Below are 26,333 nucleotides of genomic sequence, written 5' to 3'. Positions count from 1 at the left end.
TATATAACCTCCAGCCCCCTCGCCTACTGGGTATATAACCTTCGGCCCTCTCACCTCCCAGGGTATATAACCTCTGGCATCCTCAACCCCCCTGGTGTATAACCTCCAGCTCCCTCGCCCACGGGGTATATAACCTTCGGCCCCTCACCAACCCCCGGAGTGTGTAATCTCCTGAGCCCTCATCTCCCCTGATGCATAACCACCATCCCCCTTGCCCACTGGGTATATAACCTTTGGCTCACTCACCCCCCAGGGTGTATAACCTCTGGCACCCTCAACCCCCCTGGTGTACAACCTCCAGCCCCCTCGCACACGATGTATAACATCCGGGCCCCTCGCCCTTGTTGTATATCATTCGAACCCCTTAGCCTTGGGGTATAACATCCGACCCCTTGTCCTTGGAGCATTACATCTTGCCTCTTTGTCCTTTGGGTATAAAATCCGTACCCCTCGGCCTTGGGGTATTACTTCTCACCCCCTCACCTTTGGGGTATAACATCCGGCCCCCACCATGCCGTCTGCCTCTACTAACCTGCGACAGAATGGCTGGTGGTACAGAGCTCAGTGATACCAGCGCGGTCCTGTAATAGGAGCCATCAGTGTAAGGCTAGGATCACATTGCGTTAGTGCAGTCCATTTAGTGCATACGCTAACGGACTGCGTTAACGCAATTGCCGAAAAGGGATTGCGCTATGCGATCCCGCTAGCGCAGATGCTTGATCTGCGCTAGCGAGAACGGACCCAAAAACGCTGCAGACAGCGTTCGAGGTACGTCACAAAATAACGGCACATCGCTAACGCATGCCAATAATGGCGCTTCCTAATTGCTGTCAATGGGTGCACTAACGGATCCGTTACATAGCGTTAGTGCCGCTATGAAACGGGTTCTGTCAGCGGACACCCACTAACACAATGTGAACCTAGCCTAACAAGTCTGTTCCTGACATTTCTTCCCCCATCACCTGTGAGTGATATTATTGAGACGTGGAAGAAACTGCAGCAACTCGGCCACAAAGTGGAGACCCCGTAATGTTGCAGAGCGGGGGCTGCTGAGTGCTGAGGAGCAGAGTACAGAAAAGTCACCGACGCTCTGCTGACTCCATAACTGCAGAGTACAGTCCTCCCCTGGTATTAACATCACACTGTGCCCCCGCCTGGAGCTTCACGTCAGAGCAGCATGCAGCCTTACATCACCAAGCACAACGATGCACGTCAGAGTGGAGTAAGGTCACTAGACTTCGGAGATGTGGAAATCACTTCTGTGGAGTGATGGATTACACTTCTCTGATCTGGCATCTAGTGAACAAGTCTGGGTTTGGCAAATGCCATGAGATAGTTACCCGCCTGACAGCATTGTGCCCACTGTAAACTTTTGGTGGAGGATGTATAATGCTCTGGGCTTGTTTTTTCAGGGGTCGGCCTCATTTGAGACGTTTGGGACATTCGTAGCTTCCACCTCTGCGTGAACAGTTTGGTGAAGGCCCTTTTCTGTTTCCCATGACTTTGCCTATGGCAGAACGCAAGGTCCATAAAGGCATGGCGGGGGGAAATGGTGGACATGCCCCCTGAACCCTGACCTTGACCCCATCCAACACATTTGGGAGGAACTAAAACAGAGATTGTGATCCCGGCCCGATCCTCCAGCATCAGTTACACCTCACAAATGTCCATTTGGATGAATGGGCAAAGACTCCACCAACACCTCTGAAATTCTCCTCAGAACAATGGCGGCTGTTGCAGCAGCAACTCCATATTAATGACTAAGGGTCTGGAATGGGAGGTCATAAAAGCTCTTGTAGGTGGGATGAGGAGGGGCACATACTTTTGCACATGTAATATATCTTTAAGAAACCTAGGACCCCCAGTGTCTGCAGTTGTGAACACACTTAGGCCTCATTTATCAGACTGTCTGTTGTCCATAACGACCATTCACAGCGCAGCTTTCATTTTTTAAACCGCTCTAGTAAAATGAAAGATGCACCGTGATTGGTTGCCATGAGAAACAAAATGGTTTCTTTTGTGTAACACAATAGAAATTAAAGGGGTTGTACGCTTCGGACTACAAGGGGCCCCTGATGATGGGCTTATGACACGGGGGCCCAGCTTCTTGTTCATCCAAGCATAGCTATAATCTGGATTGTAATTAATTGTATTAAATGTAATTAATGCCTCCGTTTGCAAAACTGACGGAACAGTTGGAATTGGACAAACAGAACGGACACGTGACCGGAAACTAAATACATATTACATATAGGGGACCAAAGTGCAAAAACCGCTTAGAATCAGTGATGCCACTTCTGAGAGAGAAAAAGGTTTAGCTTGTTGCCTAGCAACAATGAATATAGCCCGGGGGGGGGTGACAGCGTACGCTGGAGAAATTTGGTGATGTCACATGATGAACAAGGGTGGGTAGCGAATTCGGCATTTCTGGTTCCGGCTGACAGGAGACCTTGCATCAGCCTCAGCATGTTACATCTGTTTACTCAGCGACCGACCCGCCATGACATACGGCATCCTTATCACCGGATAATCACTTTTTAAAAGTAGTGTCCAAGACTGAAAAAAAAAAAGGCTGATTTTCCCCCCAAATAGCACCCCCATCTGTTCACAGGTTGCGTGTGGCATTGCAGCTCAGGAGCGTAAATGTAGCACAGCAATGCTAGATACAGACAGGTGAAAAGGCAGCCATGTTTTCCCAGTCCTGGAAACCCCGTTAAAACTGCATTGGTGCTTTTCTCCTAATGTCAGTCATGCCTTTAAAACAAGATTTAAAGGGATTGTCCACTTAGTTTTAAACAACGGCTCAAAGTAGTGAGAAGACAAAAAGGTCCTTATCGATGCTACGTGGCTCCCATTTCAGCGGTCCCTGGGTCCCCCGGACGGTCTCTCTATAGCACACAGAGTTAAAGGAGCGTTATAGTCAAAATATACCGGAGGGATCCACTCGATGTAAAATCCACAGAACCCACTGAAGTCATCGTTCCTCAGGACGTTTCATGTACAAGTTCTTTATTCCGTTTCGACCTGTACAATCCTTTTCAGCTTGGTCAGGACAATAGAGGTCGAAACGTCGCTGCTGTTATTAAATTAGGGAATGAAGAACTTATATACGAAACTTTCTAAGGAGCGACGTCTTCAATTGGAGGCTCTTCTGCATCTGTCACACGTCCATCCAAAGAAGGGAGTCCAATGACTGTCAGGAAGTATATGATTGCTGCAGCCAGTCATTGGCTGCAGAAGGCACGTGCCTATCGAGGTGGAGTAGGGAGTACAGAGACTGGCTAGGGTAATGTGGCCACTGCAGCCACTCACCACATCAGTGAACAACATTTAGATCCTATCGTAGTAGGCATAATATTAGCAAATACCTCCAAATAGAAATGTATTACAGTTCTTCTGATTAGCTATGTCACTTTTCCTCATAGGAATCCATGATTAGGACCACTCATATAATGACAGTTAGCTAGTTGCTAGTGGTCGTAACCAATGTATACTTAGGCTACAGCAATGCCCTTCACATGAGGAAAGACATAGCTAATCAGAAGAACTATACTATATTTCTAATTGGAGGCATTTACTAGTATGATATTACACCTACTACATATAGGGATAGCATCTTGGAGAAAGAAATACCCCTTTTTATTACTCCGGTAAAGCCGAAAGTAGAAAAACCAGTGGGGGACCCAAAAAGCGTTTGAATTAGATCATTTGGGGGACAGGAAAGGCAATTATTATTTCTTATTTTACTCCTGGTCTTTTGTTTTGGGCAGACAACCACTTTATCCTTAAAACGTCCTTAAAAGGGGAATCGGCCACGTTGAAAATGTTTTCTGATCTGCAGGCGGGATGTTATAATGCAAAAGGAGCCGATCAGATTGTTCGACATTTGTGTGGGAAATGGTATAGTACAGTTTGTATTTTATTCATTGACCTCCCTGGTGCTCGTATGAATATGCAATGATTGACAGCTGTCAATCTACTAGTAGGACCACCCACTGGACTCATGCTCATGTAAACACCATTGATTCTGATCAATAAGATGCAAGTCAGTGCTCATTCACACGCCGGCGATTTTTCTCGTAGGCAAAAAAACTATCCGAGTTTCAGCAGTGTTTTTGGTCAGAATGTCAGAGTTAGGTTTTTACCGTTTTTTTTTCTTGAAGGAAGATGAAGGTTTCTCAAGATTCTCATATGAAAGTCCATGAAAAACGGACAGTACACGGATGGCATCAGAGTGCTGACCAAGTTTTTCAAGAAACCATAGATTTGCATTGGCGAGTTGGATCCGACACTTGGATCAATATCCTACAAGTCTCCACTCTTCTGTATTGACCACTTGGTCTGAGGAAATAAAAAACGAACATGTGGACTACTCATAGAGGACCACACACACGCGTTCTATGTATCCGTATGGGACATCTGGATAAGGACTTCTGCTGAATCTGTCCAACAAGCCTACGTATTATTCCCCTCATCTTCTCCACTATTCCGAGCTGTCCACGGATAATGCCCAACATTGACACATCTGGATGAGGACTTCTGCTGAATCTTTCCAACAAGCCTACGTATTATTCCCCTCATCTTCTCCACTATTCCGAGCCGTCCACGGATAATGCCCAACATTGCCACGTCTGGAGGAGGACTTCTGCTGAATCTGTCCAACAAGCCTACGCATCATTCCCCTCATCTTCTCCACTATTCCGAGCCGTCCACGGATAATGTCCAACATTGACACATCTGGATGAGGACTTCTGCTGAATCTGTCCAACAAGCCTACGCATCATTCCGCTCATCTTCTCCACTATTCCGAGCCGTCCACGGATAATGTCCAACATTGATACGTCTGGATGAGGACTTCTGCTGAATCTGTCCAACAAGCCTACGTATTATTCCGCTGAGACTCTTTTTAAGCTTAGTTCACAGAAGGGTTTTTGTTTTTTGTTTTTTTCAGGAATTTTTGGAATGGGTCTGCTCCGAAACACACATGAAAAATTGCTCAGGAAATGCTTAAAAGACTCTTCCTAGTCATTTCTATTATAAAACCACTTAGTTATTCACATTTTCAGGCTTTTAAATGTTTTTTAACCACTTCAGGTTTCCAAAACCCTAAGCAGTTTACAAGAAGTGACTGGCAATTCTCCGGACATTTTCCTCTGTGAAGACGCTCCATGCTTTACTAGACAAGTCAATTGGAAGGATATTTAAAAAAAACCTTGAAGATGCCTTTTTGTAAGCATTTTAAGGTCACAAAATGACTTTTTTTTCACTGTAATGTGATTTTTTTTTTAAATTTGAAGATCGTTTATCGAAAACTCCAAAGAAAAACATTAAGGAAATTCTTCAGGAAATGTTACACTTCAGTGGGTAAAAAAAAAAAAGAAAAGCCATTTCAACCTGAAACTCATGGCTTTGCCTGCCTGAAAAAGTAAAAAACCCTCACGTGAATAACGTGAAAAAACTGATGGTCAAGGTAAAATTGAGGGTCGTGCAGATGGCTATCCCAATATCTCTGACCACCATTACAAAGAGCCGACACTTGGTTTTCTTAGTTCTTTCAAAAATCAGTTCTTAAGCATTTACTCCATTTCTCGTCTTTTATCTTAATCTTATGTGCTCGGTGATTTCTTAATCAGCGCGGTGTGGGACAGTAGATAAGAATCGGCTGTACGGCACGTATTGGCTATTACTCCTGATGAAGTGAGGTGGAGATGACAAATGTCTTATAACTGGCAGATATACAGAAATTGCTTAAAGGGGTTGTAGCAAGTTTTTCTGTTATCCTTTATCAGTAGGATATCTCTTCCAGAGAAAACTGAATGCTATACTCAGCTGTCTTCGACAGTCCCATAGTGAATAAATGGAGTGGAGGTGAGCATGCTCGACCGTAACTCCGTTTAGACAGGGCTCTGCAGAGACCTCTTCTAGGGATTGCTGGAACAGATTTGGGCCCTCTTCTAGGGATTGCTGGAGCAGATTTGGGACCTCTTCTAGGGATTGCTGGAGCAGGTTTGGGCCCTCTTCTAGGGATTGCTGGAGCAGGTTTGGGCCCTCTTCTAGGGATTGCTGGAGCAGGTTTGGGCCCTCTTCTAGGGATTGCTGGAGCAGGTTTGGGCCCTCTTCTAGGGATTGCTGGACCAGGTTTGGGCCCTTTTCTAGGGATTGCTGGAGCAGGTTTGGGCCCTCTTCTAGGGAGTGCTGAAGCAGATTTGGGACCTCTTCTAGGGATTGCTGGAGCAGGTTTGGGCCCTCTTCTAGGGATTGCTGGAGCAGGTTTGGGCCCTCTTCTAGGGATTGCTGGAGCAGGTTTGGGCCCTCTTCTAGGGATTGCTGGAGCAGGTTTGGGCCCTCTTCTAGGGATTGCTGGAGCAGGTTTGGGCCCTCTTCTAGGGATTGCTGGAGCAGGTTTGGGCCCTCTTCTAGGGAGTGCTGGAGCAGGTTTGGGCCCTCTTCTAGGGATTGCTGGAGCAGGTTTGGGCCCTCTTCTAGGGTTGCTGGAGCAGGAGTGGAAACTCTTCTAGGGATTGCTGGAGCAGGTTTGGGCCCTCTTCTAGGGATTGCTGGAGCAGGAGTGGAAACTCTTCTAGGGATTGCTGGAGCAGGTTTGGGCCCTTCTAGGGATTGCTGGAGCAGGTTTGGGCCCTTCTAGGGATTGCTGGAGCAGGTTTGGGCCCTCTTCTAGGGATTGCTGGAGCAGGTTTGGGCCCTTTTCTAGGGAGTGCTGAAGCAGATTTGGGACCTCTTCTAGGGATTGCTGGAGCAGGTTTGGGCCCTCTTCTAGGGATTGCTGAAGCAGGTTTGGGCCCTCTTCTAGGGAGTGCTGGAGCAGGTTTGGGCCCTCTTCTAGGGATTGCTGGAGCAGGAGTGGGAACTCTTCTAGGGATTGCTGGAGCAGTTTTGGGACCTCTTCTACGGATCAATCACGAGGGATCTAGGGATCAATTTGTAGAAGGTAATCTTTCACTAGGGTTTTCCTGCTCTATCTAAGAGTAGTGCAATGCCGGGGCAAAGACCCTGATTCTAGTGGTCACTTACTAAGATGCTTGCTTCTGTTCTGATAAAATCACTTTGATTTCCTTCAGATTTAGCAGTTCTCTGAATACTGAGCTCTGTATATAGGTTGGGGCGAAGTTACAAGGAGCTCCTAAATATGGAGGACTACGTGACAGCAGGTTTACTAGTCCTCTAGTAATATTTGATTTAACTTTATCAGTACTACAGCAAAGAGCCCAGTAAGTGATAAATCGCTGGAATCAGGGTCTCTGTCTTCTACATAACGCTCTTCTCCGATTAGGAGTCCAAAACCTACTCACAGATTTCCTTAAAAACCATTGTGTGCAGCTCCGTATATCAGGCGTAGTTTGAAGACTGTTAATTTTAAGGACAGTCTGAAGTAGCCACAATCCATACAGTAGTACCCTATGGTAATCTGCCAGAGATTTAAGCAACCCCTTCAATGATGAGGTGGATCATTGGGGAATCATTTTCTTATGTATGACCTGAATCATCTACATGCCCTGACCATTAGGCTATGTTCACATGTTACGTTTTTGCTTTTTTTTTCCCGCAGGCAAAACCTGCTCTTGGCAGGAAAGAAGCTGCTTACAAAATGCAGATTCTGCTGTTGCGTTTTTGCTGTTGCGTTTTTGCTGTTGCGTTTTTGCTGTTGCGTTTTTGCTGCTGCGTTTTTTATTGCCGCGTTGTTTTACTGCATTGAACATTGTTGCCAAATTATAAGGACGCCATGCAGTCTTAAGCCCACCAGTAATACCATGCGGACTGTGTGCTGCCAAACAGTAGTTATAAAATTAGAAACCTGGAATCAAGCGTCATACATGGCGCCATGTACATTGTGAAGACCCTAGTGCGAATAATACAGTGCTGACCCCGGTGAGAAGAGTCCATCTTTGGATGCCGAGGCCATAATGAACAAGTATATGTCCTCCTAGGACCTCTCGTAAGACAATCAGAGAGGAGAGGTCATCTTACAGAAAGCGTAGACCGCCATATGATTGCTTATTGCGCGGCTCTCGCACTACAATAAAAACCGTCTCGTTTTACCCCGTGGGCTCCTTTGAAGAGGAAGTCTGAGAGATCCCATTTTACTATTTTGCAAATATGTTGCATTCATGATGTCGGGCCTTGAATGTATTTGCATTCGGAGACTTTTCGGCTTGTGATGGTGAAGACTCGGTGCAAAAATCTTCAGCCGTTCCTACTTCAATTTGTGTGATCCTTTGACTCTGATAGAGACTGAGCACACAAATATATGGAGGGGATGAGAGGGAAGAACTGTTGGCCAAAGAGCTTTCAACGAAGCTGGAAAATCGGGAATTAAAGACCACCGTTTAAGATTTATGACTTTTTTATGCGTTTTTTGGCACGGGTTTTGTAGCGCCAAAAACACAATATTTTGCTACACGCATTTTTTTTAATTATTAAAATCGCACCAAAAACCACTCTGGAGAAAAAGTTTTGAAAAATATATACCGGTATGTTAGAGGAAGTTGTTAGATTCATGATAAAAAAAAAAAAAGTTACGGTAATTGTGAACATACCCCTGCACAGAAATCCTGGAGTCGTTTCTTAAACTCAGGTGGACCCCATACGTTTTCCAAGCAGTGGATGCTTTAGGAATCTTTTTGCTTAAAAAAAAAAAAAAAAAGTGGCAAAACTCTCTAAATGACGTTTGGGACGTCTAAGGCATCTTTCAGAAACCTGAAGCGGTTCAGACATTCAAAAGCCGAATATGTGCACGGCGAGTCGTCTTTACAGAGAAATGCATGTGTTCATTCTTTTTCGGATTCCGCCTGAAAAAGTCGTAGTTTTACAAAGCTTTTTTTGGAGTCTTTTAACTATGTTTTTGAAGAGGAAACTGATCACAACCTCCCAAGTTTTTTTTAAAGGAGGATTTGAAGAGCTTCATCTCGTTTATTTTGATTCAAGTTCTTCTCAAAATACTCCGTGTGCGCTTAGCCGCTGAGCAGAAACTTGGCGGAACATCTTCAAATCTCAAAACTTCTAAAAAAAACAACTTTGAGTTTCGGCTCTGAAAACGTGGCAAAATAGTCTAATAGGGTCTTTAAAATAGGTTTTTGAAACAGGACAGCTCCTTTTCAAGTAGAAATAATAAATACGGTGTGTGTGTATATATATATATATATATATATATATATATATATATATATATATATACATAATACATACATACATTTTGTTTTTGTCTTAGTTTTCCATAAGTCGGCCATTTGTGAACAGCTGTCCTGTATGTATATTGCTATATATACACACTGCTGTATAACACCTGCCCATATGTTTGTTTTTCCTATAGAAATTTTGGTGCGCTACTGAGCGATGCTCTTGGGTCTCGCTGAACAGACTGCAGGCTGTGTGCCGATAGCGGGTTGAAAAGTGCAGTTGACTTTCCTCACTGCTTCTACCCTTCTTTCACAATAATGCGGCATTCTGTATGTTTAACCCCATGACCCTACATATACATCATGTGTGAGTGTGAAAGAGCATTTTGTATCAGCCCCTTTAGCTTTTCGGGTAATATGATGCATAAGGGGCTAAGAAAGTTAATGTCACAAGTTGGGAGTTCCACAAAGTTAAGCTAAAAATAATCTGAGGCTTTAGTCATGTCGGTCTTTTTTATTGCCAAAAATGGCATCACATCGGTCTGTGGGCTGTTAGGCTGCAATACCAAACATGACCTGTACACAGGTATGGCGCCGTTTGTATAAGTAAGCAGTCTTGTTTTTTTTTCTAAGGCTGGCGCTACACACTGACTTTGGGTCACATAGCCTAAAATCTCTGTGTACCGCGGGTGGATTGGGTTGCGACCACGACAAGCAAGTCTGAAAAAAAAAAATCCAATGCAGCAGTGGCACAGAGCAATCCTTGGCAATATGTGTCATCTTAATCCCGGGCAATTCTGATATGGACAGGTTGCGTTAAATTTAGTTTAGGTCTAAATCCCAGGAAACCAGGTAATGGCTGAGCTTAAAATTTGTTGTGGGTTTATCTGTAGACGTTTCTGGAAATTCATGTGGCTTGGCGCTAATGACGTTGACTATCGTCGCGCAAACAGTCTCATTGGACCTTGGTCCGAAGGCCACGTCTGTAGTCCACCGTACATGAGCCTACAAACCTTCTGTCTACCGAGATCCCTGGCGCCCCTCTTGGCGTCACGCCATGCCTACTAATCTGAAGAGGCGCTGGGAATGCCGCCAACTAGGAGGAGGTTCACCATGGCCACAGGGGCTTGTTACTCAACTCCAATGGCGACTGGCTAACTCTTTATTCCACTAAGCGCCAACATTGTAGCACTGATTTGTCTCCTACTAAGTGAAGTCCTCGTCTACTTGCAGAGATATCTTTTGATTTGTTTTCTGATTTTGCGGCAGATCCGCCAGTGAATCCCCGTTGTATATCAGCTTTTCCATATAGAATCTGCATTGCGGTGATTATTTGGCTGAATATTAGTTGATTTGATGAGGATTTTGTAGCGTAATCCAGGCCTGAATCCTTACCAGATCCTGAACGTGTGAAGGTATTCTAATTCTACTATTGTCCTTTGGGTCCATAGACCTCTTTTCCATTGAAAAGGGCCAAATTCTCTTTTCATTTATTTTTCATGTTTGTGGGTTTGTGTTGAATTAAAAAAGTTAACGATCATTTTGACAAATTACAAAAAACAAACAAAACGAAACAATTCTTCTAAGCACTTAACGTTGAAACCTCAAAAGCAAGTCCTGGACATAAAGTAAGGAACAGATGTTAAGAGCGTATAATAAGCTCCTGGTATGCCAGGTATGATAAGGATGAGGAATGGAATATGTAAGCAAAATTTATGGCTTCCCCTTTGTTCCCTTTTACGTTTATGTTGCGACTTTAGAGAATTTTTAACTTTATTTCTACCTATTTTAAGCATAATGCAGAGGTTCTCAAGCTATATTGCCCCATGCGGTCCACAGCAACATATGCCAAGCTCCTGCAATACATTTTGTTCCCAAAGTGGTGATGTAGGCGGACCTAATCTGAAAAATATGGTCCGGTGGGGCCATAAGCTTTTAAGAACAGCTGATATTATCTAATAGATCTTGTAGACTTGATGAGGCTGATGTACTGCTAATCCATATCACAATGGCTGTGTGATTATTTCTCAAGGTTTAAGCTCAGTCTCTGCTCTGTTCACCTAGCTTGATTGACAGCTCCTCAGTGTCCCTCATACCTGTTGAGAACTCTCACTACTCAGGACAAGCTGCAGCTGTAAATTAGGCTGGGAGGGCAGCCCCCCCCCCCCCCCCCACACGCGCACACACACACACACACACACACACACACACACACACACACACACACACACACACACACACACACACTACTGATTGGCAGCTTTCTGTATACACCATGCATAGGCAGAAAGCTGCCATTCCATGATGGTTGATAGTAGCTGGGTTATACAGAGCTCATGAATATGGAGGACTACTTATTGGTCCTATAGTGATTTTAATCAGTTTTATCAGTGGGATATTATCAAAACTACTGCAAACAGACCAGTAAGTGAAACATTGCTGGTATTGGGGTCTCTGCCCCTACTTTATGCCACTCTCACAATAGGTGAGGAAAACCTGGTGACAGATTCCCTTTAAGTGACCAAGATAGATGTGGTTGGGCCTGTAGCAGGAGGCAACTTCTAAATATCTCTAGACTAAAGATTACTAGGGTGGCATTAATCAAAATGAGCATACTCCAAGAACCAGAGCAAGACTGTATCAGGCTATGTGCACACGTTGCGGATTAGGCTTAGGAATTTCTGGTGCGGATTCTGCCTCTCCTGGCAGAAAATGCACCTGCGGATTTGTCGCGTTGTTTGTGCGGTTTTTTTGTGCATTTTTGCTGCGGTTTTCTTGCGGATTTGCTGCGTTTTTTTACCCCTGCGGTTTTCTATAATGGAACGTGTACAAAAACGCTGCAGATTCACAAAAAAAGAAGTGACATGCTACTTCTTTTAAACCGCAGCGTTTCCGCAGCGGATTTTCCGCAAAGTGTGCACAGCATTTTTTTTTTCTCATTGATTTGCATTGTACTGTAAATCAATTGCGGATCTGCAGCCCAAAAAACGCTGCGGATCCGCAACGTGTGCACATAGCCTGAGATGGGAATTCTACCACTTAGCTGCTCTTACTGCAAAGAACCCTCTGCTATATTGAGAAGTAAACCAGTGGCCTTCATACTGTTTTGAAGATAGAAAAAAATTCCACAGGACGAGCCTTTGTATTATCTTCTGTGATCTATGCAGAGACTAATGGTTACAGTAAATACTTTCTATGTATAGCACTGGTAGAATGTAGTAGTCAAGACTGCCTTCTCGATACTCCACCAGGAAGTTGTAGACCACGCATGAGACAATAATGAGGAAGTATCACCTGCATTCCTTAAGATCCGGCAATTCCTCACCTACACTTTCATGTATTTCTTGTTTGCTAAGTGTTCGGACACCTGCTCTATGTAGTCATACCACGAATGTCCTGACTCGTGGATCATCTAATTGGCCAACGTTTTCATGTGTGGTACTTTACACCGTCAATGTCAAGTGGCTGAAGGACACATTGGTCACGTATGTGTATCTGCCGTGTTACAGATGTGGTATGGTCCACCACGTAGAGTCCTAACCATGACATGCTTCCCATTGAGGCTTTACTCTTCATTCGAGTGGTTTACTATGCTGCCATAGAACTTTTTAATGGCGTTTATATAGCCCCTTCAGTGAGGAAGATAATTTTATCTCTAGCACAATCTCTCGCATGTAGAAATCCTGAAAGTTAATATTGACCCTTTAATGAGCTTTGTTACATCACTTAGGATAAGACACCAAACTAGAAGCTCCATTTGCAGACACGTGTTTCTGGGTGTTTGCTCCTCCTCAGTGCAAAGCAGGAAATCTGATTTGGCTAGATGAGACTTCTGAATGGGTTCTAAGGGGGACCTTTTGGAGAGTGCCAAGACAATGTAAGGTGACTTTGCATATTAAAATCAATGGGCTGTCTGTGTAATATAGGACAGGACAAGTCCTACAGAGCGAAACACCCAATATCAGTAGGGGTGAGGTCATCCTAGACTCTATAATAGCGGCATGGACTTCTTCTATGGCACATGTAATGTCTAGCTTTAAACATGGCTGAGGAGTTGGTAAGCCAGACCTCCGACTCCTCAGTTTCCATGACTTCGGCTTCACCAAAATGGGCTTCAACTCCACCACTCCCACTCTGCAGCCCTGTCAGTCGGTAAGCCAAACATCCGCCCCCGGACTCCTCAATTTCCATGACTCTGACTTCACCAAAGTGGGCTCCGACTCCACAGCCCTGGCTTTAAATAGGCCTTCCCGCCTTCTAGTGATGACCTACCGGGATCTGATCTGGCAGGTCTTAAATCTAGTTCTGGTCAGCTGTGGTCAACTTCTAGTCTCTTGGCCAGGAGCTGATGTACAGTTCTCGGCAGCAGATGCTATACGTTAAACAGAGGTGTGCTGTTTACATCCGACCGCTACTGGAGCTGATAACAGATCAGTGGGGATGCCGGATCGTTAGACTCCAACCAGTCTGATATTGATGACTCGAGTTGGTGTGAATTTCTTCGCACATCCCGTTCCATCATCCACGAAAGAGGTGTAAGACCGCTAGACAAGAGATGGAGTACCTTCTCTTACTCAGCAACGTCGGCAGATCTCCTGTTGACCAGCAGGCCTGGCGTGATGTGACATGCGTGACACTCTGCAACGATGCTGTCGCACCAGGCTGGCTATTCAAAAGAAGAGTCACTGGATGGTATGAGGCGGTATTCTGTCTCTCCATGACCGATGAGATAGGATGTGCAAATTGATTCGTACCAACTCTACTGATGGCTTATCCTGAGAATAGCTCCTCAGTATCGTAAGGCCAGAAAAAATAACTTTATTTTGCTCATACACTCTTTCCCTCAACTCCCACATGCGAAATTGAAAATATTTAATCCTTCAACATCTTCTGTCAGGAGAGTCAGGACATCTCCTTTCACATTGGATTGTCAGGCAGTCCCTCTAAATTTGCAGCTTTGCTCAACTTTGATTTGCAAACCTTTCCCCAGAAATAGCGCTACTGCTGTCGATGGCTGTGTCTGGTATTGCAGCTTAGCATCATACTTGTTTTTTATATATATTTTGACAACATACTATGGAGGACAGCTATGTGCATTTTTGGATTTGTTCTCATGTACATTTCCTCTTAACTCTTACAGAATGTTATGGATCAATTCAACCCTGGGCTAAGAAACCTTGTTAATTTGGGAAGAAACTATGAAAAGGCAGTGTCTGGTAAGTCTTCTTTATGGCTATCAATGTTTTGTATTTAGATTATAGATGGTGAAGCTGATTTATATAGCAGCTAGCTTACTGTAGCTTGTATTCAATTATCCAACAAGCTGAGTGAGTATATTGATCCTATATTGATGAATAATGAGCGATCATGTATTGCTAGTCATATTACCGATGATTTAATGATGGCCTATCCTATGTTGATGGCCCATTACTGATCCTATGTTGATGGCCCATTACTGATCCTATGTTGATGGCCCATTACTGATCCTATGTTGATGGCCCATTACTGATCCTATGTTGATGGCCCATTACTGATCCTATATTGATGGCCCATTACCGATCCTATATTGATGGCCCATTAATGATCCTATGTTGATGGCCCATTACTGATCCTATATTGATGGCCCATTACCGATCCTATGTTGATGGCCCATTACTGATCCTATGTTGATGGCCCATTACTGATCCTATGTTGATGGCCCATTACTGATCCTATATTGATGGCCCATTACCGATCCTATATTGATGGCCCATTACTGATCCGGTATTGATGACCCATTATTAATCTTATATTGATGGCCCATTACTGATCCTATGTTGATGGCCCATTACTGATCCTATGTTGATGGCCCATTACTGATCCTATATTAATGGCCCATTACTGATCCTATATTGATGGCCCATTACCGATCCTATATTGATGGCCCATCACTGATCCGGTATTGATGGCCCATTATTAATCTTATATTGATGGCCCATTACTGATCCTATATTGATGGCCCATTACCGATCCTATATTGAAGGCCCATTACCGATCTTATATTGATGGCCCATTACTGATCATATATTGATGGCCCATTATCGATCCTATATTGATGGCCCATTACTGATCCGGTATTGATGGCCCATTATTAATCTTATATTGATGGCCCATTACTGATCCTATGTTGATGGCCCATTACTGATCCTATATTGATGGCCCATTACTGATCCTATATTGATGGCCCATTACTGATCCTATATTGATGGCCCAATGCCGATCTTACTGTATATTGATTAGTTGTTCCCAGAGATGAGGAAATGAATTTGCAGATCCCTGATCCAGCTTTCACAGCAGTATTCTGTGGCTGCTGGATCAGAGTCCTGAAAACTGCCTTCTAGCTGCTGGATTCCCTAGTATCTCTTCTCATTAGTAGGCCCGGAGGGACTTCATCTTGCAACTTGAGGCATGCTTGAAGTTGCACCGGACCTACTAATCAGAAGAGTTGCTGGGGTTACCAGCGGATATGAGGTGGCATGCAAGGCGGCTACTGGATCATGGTCCTATAAATCGATTACAAATCATACATTAAACATTTATTACTGATCACGTATTGATTGCCTATTTCTGATCAGATATTGAAGGCCTACCATCTATTGATGACTTATACATAAGATGGTCTGTTACAGAGCATACATTAATGACCTATTATTACCGATTGTGTATTGATGGCCTAAGCTAATGTAAGATCCTGGAAAACTACTATACTCGTTATTCGAAGCGGTAAGCTCGTTGTTAGTATTTTTCGAAAGATCACAATCAGTTAATCTAGCCCCGGCTTACCTAGAGCCGTAATGATCTGTGACTAAGGCTCTTCCTCTGTGCTTTGCATATCCTTCAGGTATTGCAGTATGATATTGTCTATGTGGAACATCCAATTTTCATATTTTTGCTTATGGATTAGGCCTTAACCCCATCTCTGCTTCACAAGCAGCATAGCAACGTTTTAGGAATAGAAAAATATTTCAAGCAAATAAGATAAATGTAAAAACAAAAAACGGAATACTAAAGAGAGCAACTGGAATAAAGTAAGGGCAAAGGCTGGCCTCATTTGACCTGGCTACAAGTCCTCTTTAAAGGGTTTTTTCTCTTAGATATTTATGCCTTAATATCCCGATTGGTGCGAGTCCAAGAGTTGGGATAATGGACGTCTTGTAATTCTTATTTGCTAATTCACAGTTCTTTGTAGTCCTTTTTCTCTATTAAATGGGAACTATCGTCATAAAAGTTATACTAATAAATTAGGTTTTAGTGTTTAAAATATATTTATTTTTATCCATTTTTGGCTTTTTTTGTGTTTTTAATATATAGATATCACAATTTGTATTAACAATAAATAACAGAAGTCTTGCTCCTTGCAGTTTTTCACACTGGCTACTAGAGCTTTTTTAGGCTCATACTTCTTGTTTCAGGAAACAATACATGTACTTAGCCATGTCCTATTCCAACCCTATCTTTTGAATTGATGTGTCTAATGTGTGGGCGCAAAGGTCATTGTGAAGGGTGTGAGAGCAGGGTCAGACGTGACATCAGGTATTTTGACTGGTGGATCCTGTGTTTATCAGCTGTGTATAGAGGTGTTACCTGTCATTGTAATCCTGCCTCTGGTAAGAAAATTCCTGTAAACTCTTCCTGAAATGACAGGATATACCAATCTAAAAAGCACCTGTAGCCAATTTGGATATTGCAAGATTAATAAATATTGTGAAATTGAAATAAAAAAAACACACCAAAAAAGTCATATTTTAAAAAAAAAAATATATGTAGCAGAAAAACCTTATTTTAAAAAGGTCACTTTCAGATAAAAGCTTCCCTAATTAGCTTTGGGACCTGGACTGATTTATCGAGCAGTTATGATGTATTTTAATGGTAATTAATTAATGCTGAGGACTGGAAATCCCTTTAAAAGCAGTTTCGGGTGATCATCAGATCTAGGTGTATGTAGGGTTATTGCTGACACCAATGATCCAAGTAATGTCCCTTTTACAAGGCAGACTGCTATCATAACCGGGCGCCTCTGTTCTTCAACAATAAGTGTCCTGATAACCAGAAATATTTGTATATATGCAGTTTACAAGCGTCCATTAAAATATGATAACGTTTTCTTGATAGCCAAATTAATTTTATTTAGACATCTCCACCCAGGACATGCTAATAAGTTATCAAAATAGAAGGTCACTTGGCTCAGACTGTCTCCCTGCCGAATTAAAGGTTCGGACTTTCGTTGGCATTCCGACAACTAGATCCTTCTCTCCTGACGTATCTGCCGGGGAAGAGTCCCGATGCGCCATACACAGTAGACAGTTGTCCGATCCTGACGTTCTTCCAAATGTATTCTAATGTGTACAGGGGACCCAAGACCGGCCATTCACCTTGGTGGATACCTAAGAACATTCGTTCAACTGCTATCTCTTCCCACCCTTCCACAAACATGTCCGCTCTGCTTGGCCGAGCATGCATGTGATCTCCGTAGAAGTGCTACCAGAGACATCTAGCGGCAACTTATCTCACAGAAAGCAAAAGGATTAGGCAGTGAAGATCCTGTTGCCTGATCCTTATCTCCCTTGAGGTCTGCTTCTGAAGCTAAGGAAATCCGGAGGGTCTCATACTCAATAAATTATTGGTCACCGATGAATATAGGACAGCCACATCACGTGGCATGCCTTCTAAAGCTGGCACAAGGCTGGAGGTAGAAAAAAAGAAGATTCCCCTTTAGACCCAAAACTTGTGGTCAAAACGGAAAGAGCTTAATAAAGCTGCTCTGCATAATTGATGGCATCCTGTGCTCTCAGATAGGTAGCGGCATGAAATGTGATGTGCGGTATCAAGTACCGAAAGCGCGCACTGCACATAGATTAAGTGTACAGAGCTTCTCGCCAAGACTTTCTAAAATAGCCATCTACAGATCCGTATTGTCTGGAGGCTCTTTAGGAGAATTTTGCTTACCGTATTTTGTTTAGATTACGCACTTTAGAGTAATTGGATGGTTTTAGATTTTTAGTACTATGAATTTAATTGTGGTCTTTACTGAAGGTTGCAAAACGTCAAGCTATCTCTTTCCATGTACCAGCGAGATCGCCACAGATTTTTGTTCCACGATTCAGATTTCTCGTGTTGAAGAGGTTTGCACTTCCTTATGGCTAGACTCGAGATGTTCTGGTTCACGGTGTAGTCCGCTGGGTTGATCTGCAGCTGTCCCCCCTGTCCTCTCCTTCATGCTTCACGTGCGGGGCGGCTGTAACTCGTTAGGTACATGACTGCTGAGCGGAGCAATCCTCAGATTATTCAGATGTCACGTTGTAAAGTCCCCATTTAATACATCTAGAGAATGTTAAAATTTATAAGCGATATCCTAAAAAAATAAAAAATAAATACATTTTTTTTATTTCTAGGACTGTCTATGGGCTAGTCCTAGTATTGCTGTTAAATCACCATTTCACATGATGATGATGATGATGATGATATTATTATTATTATTGTGCCATTTATTCCATAGCACTTTACATGTGTTAAGTGGTTATTCCCAAAATATTAAGTGATTCCTCATCCATAGGATAGCCATAATCACTGGTCGCCAGAGGACCTGTTTTAGAGAATTGGGCTCAACAGAGACCCATCTTGAAAAGAGTGGAGGTGTGCATGCTCAACCTCACCATTTCTGGCCGTCCCATAAACATTGAATGAAGCGGAGTGCTGCTCTCGGCTATTTCCAGCACTCCTATAGACATTCCATGCTGTGGTCGTCAATCGCGTGCTCCTCCACTATGTGCAAAATGTGAATCTGCAGAACTGGGTTCCAGAGCCCCAAATCTCACGATCAGGCCCTGAATGATCAGTAAGTAATCCCTTAACCACAACTTAATATCCGGGTATGACCTTTTAAGTCTGAATATTAAGTTTATCGGCATAGCTGTACGAAACAATAGGTCAAAGGGACCTCTGGGGTGTGCAGGGGTCCCACCGCTACCAATCATAATTCTATGGCGTATTCTAGTGTTATCCAATAACATCAGAGAGGCATTTTGTTGGGCCTATTTCTAGCCAAAAATGAGAACCTATCAACTATATAAAAGTCGCCCAGCCCTAGTCTGTCACCGTTCACATGGATTGAAAAAAAAAAAAACATATAGGCCCTGCATAAATCGATAGTATGATCATCCTGTCCCCTTGTGGTGTGTCCATCATCAGCAGTGCATCCTCTAACGCGGGGCAATGTGCTGCCGACAGTTGTAATTTCATATAAACCCTTGATGTAGGTGTCGGGAACATTCTACGTTCATATACAGTAAACTGAGCCTGATCCTAGCCCCGGGCCTTGACTACACAGCAGCCTTGGCTACCCTCTCCAGGAGCGCCGATCCCACCTTGCAGAAGGCTGCGCGCCTATGTGACCAGACAACTGCTTCTTGATTTCGGCTGCATGAGTGTGATCCTTCTGTCGCTGCTTCGGAGGACTCTTATCGGCCCCCTTGAAAATGGCTGCACACCTGATACTGACCGGAGCGGCTGCCATTATGGCCAGTTCGTAGCTATGAATCCATACTGGGTTTAATTGAGTCCTGGATTCATTACTATAAGTAATTTGTACATTGAACATGGTCAAGGATTGATATTTTTGGATCCAGACTGACTTACTCTGCATTTTTTTTTCCTTGCAGCAATGGTACAAGCAGGAAAAGCTTATTATGACGGAGTGGCCAAGATAGGAGAAATGTCCCGAGTCTCTCCGGTCTCTAAGGATCTGGGTAAGTCATGTTTGCGAGGACTCTTACCATTCACATGTAGCTTTTGTGTAAGTCAGAAAGGGATCTGGTGGGTGATCGTACTTGCTGCGTCTCTTCTAACCTCAAATCCAGGAAGAAATATAACCATATCCATCCATAGGCTTGCTACAATTCGCTCTGTAGGCTTGCTACGATTCGCTCTGTAGGCTTGCTACAATTCGCTCTGTAGACTTGCTACAATTCGCTCCGTAGGCTTGCTATGATTCGCTCTGTAGGCTTGCTACGATTCGCTCTGTAGGCTTGCTACAATTCGCTCTGTAGGCTTGCTACAATTCGCTCCGTAGGCTTGCTACGATTCGCTCCGTAGGCTTGCTACAGATCGCTGTGCTGTATTGCATAGGCCTATTGAAATAAATGGCCAGTCCACCAGAGTGAGTGCCATGGCTAGCAGTTCTTGCCGCTTTGGCTCTTGGTAAGGGTCCAAGCAAAGTGCAAAGCCGTCAACATATTGATGACCCTAAACTGCTATATAGGGGGCTGGAAAGACATTGCATGACCTGTCAATGTTCAGCAGCAGTGAAAAAGAATCCCGAATAAAAAAAACACTTGTGCTAAATATTTTCCAAGTTTGACGTTTCTTTGCCAAAAATAGTGGATGACACAGACGCCATAATAAATTGAGATCGCAGGACGCTTGCCAGCTGAAAAAAAAACAAAAACGCCCAGCAGACGCTTGTCAAATTACTCGCAAATTGCACCTTTTTATTATTGCTGCTATGTCTGAAATGTCTCATTATCACCCCCCTTCCTTCCTATATAACTGTTTAGGGCAGGGGTGGGCAATTAATTATACCAAGGGGCCACATTAGAGACTATGACTGTTGTGGAGGGGGATCCAATAGGCTGAAATTGATGCTGCAAAATTGAGCATGCTGACAACCCCCTGTATACAGTATGAGCCCATACGTAGCCCCCTATATGCAGTATGAGCCCATATGTAGCCCCCTATATACAGTATGAGCCCATACGTAGCCCCCTATATACAGTATGAGCCCATACGTAGCCCCCTATATACAGTATGAGCCCATACGTAGCCCCCTATATACAGTATGAGCCCATACGTAGCCCCCTATATGCAGTATGAGCCCATACGTAGCCCCCTATATACAGTATGAGCCCATACATAGCCCCTATATACAGTATGAGCCCATACATAGCCCCCTATATACAGTATGAGCCCATACATAGCCCCCTATATACAGTATGAGCCCATACGTAGCCCCCTATATACAGTATGAGCCCATACGTAGCCCCCTATATACAGTATGAGCCCATACGTAGCCCCCTATATACAGTATGAGCATGCACATAGGATGAGGATGCGGATAGCGGTGAAATTGGGGGACGCCGGGCGGGGAAGTTTGGCCGCATGGTGCGATTCGTAGACCAGTGTTTTCATCCCTTCAGCCGTGTCAGTCCGCAGGCCCAGCGAGAGGGCCGGGTGTGACCTGGGGGGCCGCACTTTGGTTCCCTTCAGTCCCCGGTAGAATTTCTATCAGTGAGTCTGATCATAGGACTATAACTCCCAGGTACTGTTCTGGCTTAAGGTGTGGCTGGGAGCAAACAGAATAGTGCAAACATTAGGAGGCCGTAAATCTGTGTGCCGGGTTGTGTCACTCAGACTTAGGGCCGGACATTTATCAGATGGAGGAAAAAAATAACATCCAAGGTTCTATACTTTGAGCAGTCAGAGAAGTGGACCCTGTATGATAAATGTATAAATATGGCCTGGAGCTTCTTCCTATAGGGATAAGTGATGCCGGACCTGTAGCCATGAGATCACCTGCAACCTTCTGTGCTAATAAGGGTTTTTTTTCGTCAGACGACCCCTTATAAAGGTTTTTTATTACCAGGTTGTTTTCAAACCCATTTGAGAACCGCATGCTGAAGGGGCAGATACCTGGATTCCAGCGATGTGTCACTTACTGGGCTGCTTGCCGCAGTTTTGATAAAATCAGTGTTTTGTCTCCTGTAGATCTACCATTCTTCTTTGTACAACTCCACCCACACCAGTGATTTGGAGCTTTCTGCCTATGCACAGTACCATCAGTAGTGTGGGGGCGGGGTCATACAGAGCTCGGAATCTGCAGCAGACAAAACAGTGATTTTTATCAATGCTACAGCAAACAGCCCAGTAAATGACACATCACTGGCATTGGGGCCTATGCAAGCAACATGCTGCTTTCAGATGGAGGAGCAGAAACCTGGTGACAGATTTAAGTGGACATTGATGGATAATTGACATTCTGTGATGTAATATCACAAAAGAAACGGGGCAGTGTCTGTTATTGGGAAATGCGTCATCTACAGAGAAGTCACAATGCGTCCATAGACGGCAAAGGGGAAGAGACGGGTATAAAATCTGATAGTGATAATAATGCGGAAATGGCACCATGAATGGCGAGCAGGTGGTGTCCTCATATGGATACAGTGCCTCAAAAAAAGTCTACCCCATGAACTTTTCCACATTTCTACACAAATTTAAATGTCTTTTTATTGGGATTTTATGATATACCAATACAAAGTTGCAAGTATTTATGAAATGTAAAGGAAATGATTAGTGATGAGCGAATGTGCTGAGATAAGGTGTTATCTGAGCATGCTCTGGTGTTAACGAAGTGTCTTCAGCGTGCTCGGAAAAATATGTTTGAGTCCCCGCGGCTGTTCGACAGTCTCAACACATGCATGGATTCCCTAACAAACAGACAATCGCTGCAAGTTGGATATCGATGTGTAGTCCTCATTCTCGATTGAGTATTCTTGCACGGTAAAATGGCTTCTCGTAAAGTAACCTATGATTTGTTAATTCTTTAATGCACGAATAAGCAAGGGATTGCTCCAGTGCTCCAGTCTTAGGGCTGATCTCCCCGCAGTGAAGCATGACAACGCTCCGTGACATTCTGTGATCAGCGTTGCCTTTCTGCTGACAAAATTAACTTCTTAAATTAAGCAGAAGAGGAATCCTCGGGTACAAAACCGGTATCTCTAGCGAGATGCGCCAAGATATGTGCCATGTCGCCGGCCAGGACTGAGGAGCTTTACAGGGTGATTTACAGTCGCCTGATCTTTACAACCTGCAACCATCAACAATAGGCAAGTTAGTTTTCAATTTATTCACGGCAACTTTTAGGAAGTGGCGTCTCAGGAACCGAACTTTCTTGAAGATCACAATTGCAACATTGTATCTATCACCGTCAGTGTGGTCACATTGTGGCACGCAACATCACGCAACCATGATGGGACTTTTGCCCAGAAACAAAACCTAATGAGTTTTTATTCGCAGTTAACACTTTACCTTGCCATCCAGGAACCAAAATTATTTTGGTTTCAAGATTTGATCTTTTTTTTCTCCTTTTTTTTTTTCTTTCTCTTTTTTTTCTTTTCCCTCTTTTTTTTCCTTTTTTTTTCCTCTCTTGTTTTTCCTCCTTTTGTTTTCTTCTTTTTTTTTCCCTCTTGTTTTTCCTCTTTTTTTCCTTTTTTTTTTCCCTCTTTTTTTTCTTTTTTTTTTCCTTTTTTTCTTTTTTTTCCTCTCTTGTTTTTACTCTTTTTTTCCTCTTGTTTTTCCTCTTTTTTTTCCCTTTTTCCTCTCTTGTTTTTCCTTTTTTTCCCTCTTGTTTTTCCTCATTTTTTCCTTTTTTCCCCTCTTTTTTTTCCCCTCTTTTTTCCCCTCTTTTGTCCCCTCTTTTGTCCCCTCTTTTGTCCCCTTTTGTCCCCTCTTTTTTCCCCTCTTTTTTCCCCTCTTTTTTCCCCTCTTTTTTCCCCTCTTGTTTCCCCTCTTGTTTCCCCTCTTTCCCCCCCTCTTTTTCCCTCTTTTTTTTCCCTCTTCTTTTTTTTTCCTCTTCTTTTTTTTCCTCTTTTTTTTTTTCTTTTTTCCTCGCATGCTCTTGCTGATTAGGTCCTGCAGAACCCATTGCAGATACATTTTTTTTCTTTTTGCTTAAAAATGTTATCAATTTGAGGGTAGGCACACTGCTTGTGTATCCACACAAAGGCCTGTGAGGGTCCCAGGCACGATGCAGTCAGATATCGCTGTGATCATTTCACTTTTTCCTTGTGTAGATTGTCTTTCTCGGACTCATGACATTGAGCGAAAGGCCCCCACTGCATCTCTTTTCAGTCATTAAATTTATGCAGCTGGCTTTGCCCCGCCCAGCCCCAGTTGATTGACAGGTCTATCCCCATGTACACACATTATAAATGATATTATTCTTCATTACAGGCATATTGTACTGGTACATAGTGATACTCCTCTGTATATTAGGAGTAAAATAAGTGTCGAGATTTTTTTTTATTGTCTTTCAAACTTACTAAAAAGATAATGAAAAGCAATTACAAAAATCACATTTTTTTTAATACAATTTTTAAAAATGTCACACACTAATAAGTAACATGGACATGTTTGGAATACCCATAAATGTAACCCCTTTTACCATAGTGAGAATTTTATTTATGATTGTTTAATTTTTCCAATATCCATAAAAAAAGTTAGGTAATACAATTTGAACTTTTTCTTACTTGTTTAGCAAAAAGGTCCTTGAACAAATTACATATTGTCTCTCAAAAAAAAACCAAGACTTCATGGGGCTTGTTCACATGGCACGTTTTTTTGCCATGGAAAAGCAGCGTTTTACGGTAACAGCAAGGTGAATGATTTTTCTGAAATCTCACGCACATGATGCCTATTTTTTTACTTGCAGATTTGAACCATCAAAGCGTTTTTGTTTTATTTGTCAAATCTGCAGCGTGTCAATTTAATTTTTTCAGCATCTTTGAATGGGGTGAAAATGCATAAAAACATTCGGTTTTGCGGCAGAAAAATATGCCGCAAATACTCAACATATTATCATTGCCATATAGTGAAGTTTCCGTAAAAATAAGGCGAGGCTGATACAAATATGTGTATATCCATGTGTTATGTGAATGTGTGTATTTTATATCCGTTTGTGTGTACTATGTGCATGCAAACTCATTGTGTAAATGTGCCGTGTAAAAGCATGTGCGTAGGGATCTGACCTGAGACCCCCACTGATCCTGACATAGAAGGGTCCGCAGTGCTGATTTAACATGTGCTCCCTGCGCAATGGCGCCCCCGGCTACCTGGCAGGGAACTGCAGCCGCAATGTGTTGTCATACAAGGGGCAATTCTGCCATTCCCTACAGTAGATTTAGAGGTCCAGTATGGATCTGGGTGTTGTAATATGGATCCATTAAACACAAACAGATCATTTTTAGTGTGTTGACCTCCTCCTTGTTCAGCGACGTACAATCGCTAGTTAATAATTACTATACGAGTGTAACCTGAGGTTAATGTTAATTTCCACATCAGCATTTTCCTTGTGCGCCCTGCACTTTAGGGTCACTGGCCAACTACGGGACCATGAGCAATCAGTGTGTTAAATCAATATCTAAAAATGGCTCCAAACAGAGTTTAACAGTAAAGTGAACCTCCGATAAAGAAATCCCATGTGTGTCCTGTTCTTGGAGGGTCAGTTGGGACCAAGGAAAAAATAATGATTTTCCAGAGAAAGACCCATACACACTGAAAGTTGACCAATCCACCACTTTTGGCAGGAGCGGTCAATAACATTATTGGCCATTCCTGCTAAAATTGGTGGATTGGTCAACTTTGTAATAGGTATTTTTTCCTCTGGTGCCAGTATACATTGCTCCTACCATTGTCCAATGGTTGTTTTTTTAACCCCGAACCGATAACACAACTCTGTTATACCTGTATACCATCTAACACAGCCGATAGATAGCACACCTCTGCTGTACCTGCATACCATCTAACACACCCGGAGAGCAGAGGACAGCCGATAGCACACCTCTGCTGTACCTGTATACCATCTAACACACCCAGAGAGCAGAGGACAGCCGATAGCACACCTCTGCTGTACCTGTATACCATCTAACACACCCAGAGAGCAGAGGACAGCCGATAGCACACCTCTGCTGTACCTGTATACCATCTAACACACCCAGAGAGCAGAGGACAGCCGATAGCACACCTCTGCTGTACCTGTATACCATCTAACACACCCAGAGAGCAGAGGACAGCCGATAGCACACCTCTGCTGTACCTGTATACCATCTAACACACCCAGAGAGCAGAGGACAGCCGATAGCACACCTCTCTGCTGTACCTGTATACCATCTAACACACCCGGAGAGCAGAGGACAGCCGATAGCACACCTCTGCTGTACCTGTATACCATCTAACACACCCGGAGAGGAGAGGACAGCCGATAGCACACCTCTGCTGTACCTGTATACCATCTAACACACCCGGAGAGGAGAGGACAGCCGATAGCACACCTCTGCTGTACCTGTATACCATCTAACACACCCGGAGAGCAGAGGACAGCCGAGAGCACAC

General features: G+C 43.4%; 1 protein-coding gene across 2 annotated transcripts in view; it reads left to right on the top strand.

Moving 5' to 3' along the window:
* Window positions 1–26,333, top strand: part of BAIAP2L1 (BAR/IMD domain containing adaptor protein 2 like 1) — a 78,514-nt gene that overhangs the window by 18,270 nt on the left and 33,911 nt on the right. For both annotated transcript variants that reach the window (XM_069734244.1, XM_069734243.1), the window contains exons 2-3: window positions 14,275–14,350; window positions 19,832–19,918. In XM_069734244.1, the coding sequence (XP_069590345.1) occupies window positions 14,275–14,350; window positions 19,832–19,918 (163 nt within the window). The remainder of the gene's footprint in view (window positions 1–14,274; window positions 14,351–19,831; window positions 19,919–26,333) is intronic.

Source organism: Ranitomeya imitator, chromosome 7 (assembly GCF_032444005.1).
Source record: "Ranitomeya imitator isolate aRanImi1 chromosome 7, aRanImi1.pri, whole genome shotgun sequence".
Lineage (NCBI taxonomy): Eukaryota > Metazoa > Chordata > Amphibia > Anura > Dendrobatidae > Ranitomeya > Ranitomeya imitator.
Note: the sequence above shows the minus strand (reverse complement) of the source record. Positions and strands in the feature narration are given on the sequence as shown.